The sequence below is a fragment of the Thalassophryne amazonica genome, chromosome 4, assembly GCF_902500255.1.
Source record: "Thalassophryne amazonica chromosome 4, fThaAma1.1, whole genome shotgun sequence".
Classification (NCBI taxonomy): Eukaryota; Metazoa; Chordata; class Actinopteri; order Batrachoidiformes; family Batrachoididae; genus Thalassophryne; species Thalassophryne amazonica.
In genome coordinates this window covers 111,263,144-111,271,817 of record NC_047106.1, presented here as the reverse complement: position 1 = coordinate 111,271,817, position 8,674 = coordinate 111,263,144, and the positions used below count along the sequence as shown (strand labels likewise).

Here is an 8,674-nt window from a genome sequence, read left to right as displayed (position 1 = left end):
CCTGTCTGTTTGTTAGTGCCACTGTCTCTAAACCATACAGCATAGCTGGTCTCACTACTGTTTTGTAAACTTTCCCCTTCACTCTTGCTGATATTCTTCGGTCACAAATCACTCCTGCCACCTTTCTCCACCCACTCCACCCTAACTGCACTCTCTTCTTCACCTCTCTACCACACTCTCCATTACTTTGAACAGTTGACCCCAAATATTTAAACTCATCTACTTTCACTTCTACTCCTTGTAACTGCACTATTCCACTGGGCTCCCTCTCATTCACACACATGTACTCAGTCTTGCTTCTACTGACTTTCATTCCCCTTCTCTCCAAAGCATATCTCCACTTCTCCAGACTAGACTCAACTTGCTCTCTACTCTCACTACAGATCACAATGTCATCTGCAAACATCATAGTCCGTGGGGACTCCTGTCTGATCTCATCTGTCAACCTGTCCATCACCACTGCAAACAACAAAGGACTCAGAGCTGATCCTTGGTGTAATCCCACCTCCACCTTGAATGAGTCTGTCATTCCGACTGCGCATCTCACCGCTGTCACACTATTCTTGTACATGTCCTGCACTACCCTAACATACTTCTCTGCCACTCAAGACTTCCTCATACAATGCCACAACTCTTCTCTTGGCACCCTATCATAAGCTTTTTCTAAGTCCACAAACACACAATGTAACTCTTTCTGTCCTTCTCTGTACTTTTCCAACAGTATTCTCAGAGCAAACATTGCATCTGTAGTGCTCTTTCTCGGCATGAAACCATATTGCTGCTCACAGATCTTCACCTGTTTTCTAAGCCTAGCTTCTACTACTCTTTCCCATAACTTCATGCTGTGGCTGATCAGCTTTATGTCTCTGTAGTTACTGCAGCTCTGCACATCACCCTTGTTCTTGAAAATAGGAACCAGCACACTTCGTCTCCACTCCTCAGGCATCCTCTCACTTTCCAAGATTTTATTAAACAATCTGGTTAGAAACTCTACTGCCATCTCTCCTAGACATTTCCATGCCTCCATTGGAATGTCATCTGGACCAACTGCCTTTCCACTCTTCATCCTCTTCATAGCAGCCCTCACTTCTTCCTTGCTAATCTCTTTTACTTCCTGATTTACTCTCACCATATCATCCAGCCTTTTCTCTCACTCAGTTTCTTTATTCATCAACTCTTCAAAATATTCCCTCCACCTTCTCAGCACACACTCCTCACTTGCATCTTTTACCACCCTAACCTGCTGCACATCCTTTCCAGCTCTGTCCCTTTGTCTGGCCAATCGGTACAAGTCCTTTTCTCCTTCCTTACTATTCAACTTCTTGTACAGCTCGCAATATGCCTTTTCCTTTGCTTTTGCCACTTCTCTTCTCACCTTACGCCGCATCTCCTTGTACTCCTGTCTACTTTCTTCGTCTCTCCGACTATCCCAAAAAATTTTTGCCAACCTCTTTCTCCTTATGCTTTCCTGGACCTCTTCATTCCACCACCAAGTCTCCTTGTCTTCCTTCCACTGTCCAGATGTCATACCCAGTACTGCCCTAGCTGTCTCCCTCACCACATCTGCAGTACTTTTCCAGTTGTCCAAAACTGCTTCCCCTCCAACTAGTGCTTCTCTCACCTGCTCGCTAAATTTCACACAACAGTCTTCCTCCTTCAGCTTCCACCATCTGATCCTTTGTTGAGCTCTCACTCTCTTCTTCTTCTTTACCTCTAAAGTCATCCTACAAACAACCATCCTATGCTGTCTAGTGACACACTCTCCTGCTACCACCTTACAGTCTGTGATTTCTTTTAGCTTGCATCTCCTATAAAGAATGTAGTCCACCTGTGTGCACCTTCCTCCACTCTTATATGTTACCCTGTGCTCCTCCCTTTTCTTAAAGTAGGTATTCACCACAGCCATTTCCATCCTTTTTGCAAAATCAACTACCATCTGTCCTTCCCCATTCCTATCCTTGATACCATATCTACCCATTACTTCCTCATCACCTCTGTTCCCTTCACCAACATGCCCATTGAAGTCTGCTCCTATCACCACTCTTTCATGCTTGGGCACACTCACCACCACCTCATCTAACACACTCCAGAAATCTTTCTCCTTCATCTCACAACCTACCTGTGGGGCATATGCACTGATGATATTCATCATCACCCCTTCAATTTCCAGCTTCACACTCATCACCCTGTCAGACACTCGCTTAACCTCCAACACACTTTTAACATACTCTTCCTTTAAAATGACCAACACCATTTCTCTTCCTGTCCTCACCATGGTACAACAACTTGTACCCACCACCGATGCTCCTGCTCTTACTTCCCTTCCACTTGGTCTCTTACACACACAATATGTCTACCTTTCTCCTCTCCATCATATCAGCCAGCTCTCTCCCTTTACCAGTCATACTACCAACATTCAAAGTCCCCACTCTCATTTCCACCCTTCTAGTTTTCTTCTTCTCCCACTGTTCGTGGCAACGTTTTCCTCCTCTTCTTCGTCTAGCAGTAGCCCAATTTCCACCGGCACCCTGTTGGGCAATAGCACCGGTGGCGGACGTTGTTAACCCGGGCCACGACCGATCCGGTATGGGAATTCGATTCTGAGTCTGCATAGTTGGGTTGGCTTGTTTTACGCCAGATGCCCTTCCTGACGCAACCCTCCTCATTTATCCTGGCTTGGGACCGGCACTCAGAATGTACTGGCTGCACACCCCATGTGGCTGAGTTAGTTTAATACGTTCTGTACTGTGAATAAACTATATACTGAATAAAAACTACTACTTAATTTGTTCATTTAATTATTTGTGTACATCTTGATCATCATCTGATGCTGGCATATGAAAAGATTTTGTCAACCTTATCTTTCAATATGACTTGGGTTGTGTATCGAGAACCGGTTCTTTTTGGGAATCGTTAAGAAATGATTCAATCCACTGATACCAATAGTCTTTTGCTTAATGATTCCCTTAACTGTCCTTCAGAGTGGCCGTTGTTTTTGAGGGTGCTTGTCAGGAAAATGATCATTTCTCTACGTTGATTGCAGACCCTGCAGCGGCTCTGTAATCAACCCCTTCTACAACGCAGCTCCACTTTTAAGTGTGAACCAATGAAGCAGTGCTTCGATCTGCTGGCTCACTGGTTCTTTGATTTGCTGCTCTTCAGAAGCGGAAAGTCCGCATCTTAACCCTCTCAAAGCCATTAAAATATGTTAATCGTGAGTCACTTTTGTGTGGATTAAAGTCACTAACTGGGACTCTTGTTGCAGTCAAGAAACGAGAATCGTCCTCCGTTCCGTTGGCACAGCTCCAAACGCTGCGCGGCTCTCTGCTGAGACAGAGTCCAGTCAGAATTAATAACTTCAAAATGAATTGCCGCTTTAAATAAAATGACACCGCTTTCCAAATGCTGTAATACAGACAATAAACTACAATGGACTAAAACTGCTTTTTCCCCCCAAAATGAGACGTCCTGCATTCTTTACGAATTACATCCTGACGTGCAGCACAGCCAGCTGCAAGAGCTCAGCTCAGATGTATGGAGTGACATTCATGCCAGTAATGTCTGAAAGGAAATGCTTTTGACAAAAACTACAGATTTTATTTCTGCTTATGTCCAGAGATGTTTCCCACCATGTAGAGTTTATTATGTCCACAGTTTAAGGATCCAGTGACTAATTTCATATTTATTTACATTAAGACTCAATAAAATGTTGTTGACATAGAAAACCTGTAATAGTGCAGCAGATAAGAGAATTATCTAGAGCAGAATCCTGCAAATGGTGATAAAAGCATCAAATTCAGCAGAAATACTCCTTAGACATTCCTCTTTTGAAAAGAAAAAAAAAAAGATTGGCCACTTGAATTTTCAGTCAGCATTCAGGTAGAGGTCAATTGAAGAATTACACAGGGGTCAAAATTAAAAGATGCTCCAATCATATTGAAACCTATGCCACATTATTTACCTGATCATAAAGATTCCAAAAAGGTATAGTTTGGACTATCTGTGACTGAATTCTATGGAGTTATGGGATAAAAACAGCAAAAATGGTGACAAAGGTCAGTGTCAGTTTGTACAGGGGTCAAAAGTTAAAGTTGCTCCAATTTTGGTAAAAAATTATGCAAATTATTAGTGGATTTAACAGGGTTTTAAAAAGGAATAGTTTGGACCATGCACCATGCTTAGTTATCACGTTACGGGGTAACATACGTATGTCACGTCATAGAATCCAATGGACGTTGACCTTGTTTGCACTTTACTTTGGAGATCAAGCATTCAACACTGTCAACACTATTTATTTATTAATCCTATTAGCTCAACCAATAATTTGCATCACTTTTTACCAACATTGGAGCAACTTTAACTTTTGATCCCTGTACAAACTGAAACTGACCTTTGTCACCATTTTTGCTGTTTTTATCCCATAACTCCATATAATTCAGTCACAGATTGTCCAAACTATACCTTTTTGGAATCTTTATGATCAAGCAAATAATGTGGTATATTTTTCAATATGATTGGAGCATCTTTTAATTTTGACCACTGTGTAATTCTTCAGTTGACCCCTACCTGACCACTAATTGAAAATTCAAGTGGCCAACTGGTTTTTTCAAAAGAGGAGTGTCTAAGGAGTATTTCTGCTGAATTTGATGCTTTTATCACCATTTGCATGATTATTTCAGTTATCTGCGGCACTATAAAGCCTACTTTTAGTACACAGAAAATTCACAAGAGGTATCGATAAGGGAATCAACAAGGAATTGGATCGATAAGCAGAATCGATAATGATATCAATATCGATTAAAATCTTATCAATACCCATCCCTAAATATGACATATTAAAATTTCAGCATTTTAGCTCAATTTGTCAGGGTTTTTTTTGGGGGGGGGGGGGTTGGGAATGACAAGGCAAAATTAAATACACAAAAGTTATCAGTTTAGTTACCCTTGTCACCCTTAGCTTTTGCGTTAGCAGATTAGCGGTTATCAAAGCTAGCTTTAAGGCTAGCTGTGCTCACCTTTGCCAGTTTCTTCAAGTTATTCCTCATGAACCAATAACTCACAACAGAGATACATTTTGTGTTATAAGTAAGAAACAGGTTTATGCATTTATTATGATATCAATACATTTTCTATATACAAAGTAATAAAAATGCAGTCTTAGCATGACATGTTGACATTTATGACTCCCCTTACAATTCACACATTTTCTCAATTGATTGCTTAAGCAAATTTGGACTTTCCTTGTGGAAAAATATATAACTTAGGTTGTTTTGATAACTTACACTTTAATGTGAATAAATAAAAGCATTACCACTTTCTGAAGACAACAATGCCTGCTGGGTGAATGCTCTACAATACAGAATGTGAAGTGTTAAAAATAGACATATCCTTTAAATGTCAATACTGAAAGCCAAAAGGGAAAATATAAGAAAATGGTTTCACATTAAATAAAAAAAAGAAACAGCAAATTCAAGTAAAACAGGATTACAGTAAGTTAACACATTTAAAAAAATCCTGAGCCTCTGTGACACAGGAGCTATTATATTTCAGTTATTACATTTAATAAAACAAACTAAATATTTGTCAGGCTAAAATCATACCATTAAGTCTGTAAAACAGGAGCTCAAACTAATACATAGGCTGAAATCTGTTCCTGTACCATGTCAGTGTATATTCATGTGAAAAAATACAACTACAATAAACTATACGAGACTGAACCGTTCTTTGCGGTTATTTACTCTATTTCTGTAAGGACAAATAATATGCAGCCCTTGACTATATATATATATATATATATATATATATATATATATATATATATGCCTCTTAGTCACACAGACAAAACATATATTAATGTTATCACAATATCCAAATTTGGCAAGAGCAGGCAGGACTACAGAACACTGCCTCAATGTGCAAACCATGCCAATCAAAGCCACTGATTAGGTTCCATGATTGTACAGTTACCAAAGCTTACACTTGTACTTGACAGCATCTGATTTGGGATAATGCTCCCACACTCTGGGCTCCGGTATTGCTCCAGTGATAATTTCACCTGCACAAAAAGCATTTTGTTTTTTAAAGATGGATACATCTTCTAATAGCGGTAGGGCCCATGCATTGTTTTTGGGAACTGATGATGTTTCTTTTAATGAGCCTGTGTAAAGCCATCACGCGCACTCTCACATAGACCTTCGTGTTTTTAAGTACCACAGTCCGACTGCTCCCGACGGACCCAAATGTCCTCCTCCATCTTTTCCATCCCTTCATTCCCCTGGATCCCCACATCACATACCTTTGAATCCTCAGCTATCTCGCCAGTTACAGGTGACATTAAGTCTTCACTCCCCTCCGTTTCCTCACCCTCCAAAGACAAAGCTGTGATTGAGGCCTCGAGGTCATCTTCGGTGGATAACAGTCGAGGTGTGTGGCAGAACACGTCCTCATCACTCAGGATGTCAGTTTCCTTCACCTCTTCTGAATCCTCATATTCATCGAGATCGAACTGTTCTTCCACCCAGCGGTCAGTATCAGCCGTTAACTGCTGCTGGTCAGGTTCCTCCCCCTGTGGTAGCTGACCTGAATCCTGGTCTGGAGAGGAGTTGAGGTCCTGTTCAGACTCTCCATCAAAAACAATGTCTGTGTCAATGGTGAAACGGTTTCGCACAAGCTTCCTCCTGCCAAGAGTCCTGGTTGGGGCGGATGCTGGGGGGGACATAAATTAGAAGATACTTAACGACATCCCAGCCATATATGTTACAAAGTTTGAAGACACGATAGTAAAATCATTGAAGAAGTTAAATCTGCAGTGAGCACACTTGTTGCACAGCACAGTTTACCACCAGTAAAAGCTAACATGACCAAACTGAGCTTTGTTGAGGACTGTCTCAGAGGTGCCAACCTTCTGTGATGGCAAATCCTAATGACAAAACATAGAAGGGCAGGTGCTATTTTTGAGACAGACCTGTGATCAAGTTTGAACTTTTACAGTTTTGCATGATTCACATAAGCAACTGTGTTTAATTAACAATTATTAAGGCATGTGATTGCTCCTTCAGAAACAGAAAAATTGTTTAAGAATATTTCCATGACTGTTATGTGCTTATCTGAAAATGGCTTGAAAGTGTTTCACTTGTATGAGATAAATATGTAACAGGTGTTTAGACACAGGTGTGCAGCGCCACAGGAGGTGTTAGTTTACATTTTTTTAAAAAATATATATATTTCTGGTGTGGTTGGGGCTTTTGGTAGTCAGGCCTATAATACTGTAGACCAAACTGACTATTAAATGTGAATAGTAGAACTATGGAAAAAGCCAGACCACTTTAAGTACTATAATAGTACTTAAAGTGCACTGGCTTTTTCTGGCAGTCCATCATCAAGAACTGCACCTGTATATTTCTTCTCCAGGTGTGACCCCTTTTAATCCCATACCATGGTGACACCTTCTGTCTTTAGGAACCGGTCTTTGGCACTGGACTGTGCTACTACTGCCATGATTTTTACTCAAGGCCAAAATATGGCTATTGGGTACTGCGAAGACTTTGCGTCCATCCATCCGTCTGTGCTCAACATAAGTCCAGTCCGATTACTGCCAGGGTCCTCAAATTCCCAGGGAACATTCTTAGGACACAGACCTTGGAAAAGTTCAAAGATAGCTAACCTTGACCTATTCTAAGGGGTCAAAAGGTCACATTCTTTCTACACACTCCATTGATTACATGCTTATACGGCTGAACGTATTTTAGCATTGTGTTTTATATATATATATATATATATATATAATATGTGCTGAGGTGGAAAATGTATTTGGAACAGCCTAAGAGATAATTATTTGTGATGTTTATATTGTAATAGCTTGTTTATTCCTTCTTTAAAAGCAGCTGCAAAAGTATGTTTACGATAGATTTAACATCTTGTTATAATGGATCAGATGAGCGCTGCTGTGTGTGCGCTCTTATGCAATCACTCGCATTCACGACGAGCATTTACGCAGAAGGCAAGCACGCAAAAGAGCGATTTTGCAGCCAATAATGGACAAACACAAAGTTAAAACGGCGCACACCGGCCAGACAGCGTGACAACATCTTGAATGGATGTTGTGAATTGAAAACCCACACTTTAAAGGAACCAAGTGCGGGAGAGCTAGAGGTTTGGACCAAACCCATGCCTAAACGTGCACAAACGTTGCATTACATCGTGCTACATGTACCATATGTGGCTTGACGTGGATCATATGCAGCGATACAAGCCATTCGAGGCTGGATGGGGCTCAAATGACAGGTTGGTCGTGACTCACTACAGGCTGATACCTGGCACATGTGAGGTACAGAGGGGCACATAGAGCCACATAGAGGCATCTTAGTAGCAGATTCGTGATAGCTTATAACATGGATCATTCTTGGAATAATCGCTGACATACCCATGCATGAGTCATTATTGATGGCTTATTATTCGGTGGGACCGAGGCTTTAAGTGTAATATTCCAATGTCATCTTTGATTTCTGAGGAAGAGTCACAATGCTGTCAACACACCAGATCATCATTTTAGGGACGTGTACAGTTTGCATGAACAGTTTGGTTTGTCTGTGGCATATATTCAATTATTTGTAATATGCTTAATATTTGTGATGTCAAACTATATTACTGTGATACATCAGATTTGACACCATAA

General features: G+C 40.7%; 1 protein-coding gene across 1 annotated transcript in view; it reads right to left on the bottom strand.

The window, feature by feature from the left end:
* Window positions 1-5,082: 5,082 nt before the first annotated feature.
* LOC117508624 (T-lymphoma invasion and metastasis-inducing protein 1-like) overlaps window positions 5,083-8,674 on the bottom strand; it is a 135,369-nt gene continuing 131,777 nt past the window's right edge. Inside the window, 1 exon segment of the mRNA XM_034168422.1 lies at window positions 5,083-6,705. Coding sequence (XP_034024313.1) covers window positions 6,203-6,705 — 503 coding nt within the window. The 3' untranslated portion in view covers window positions 5,083-6,202.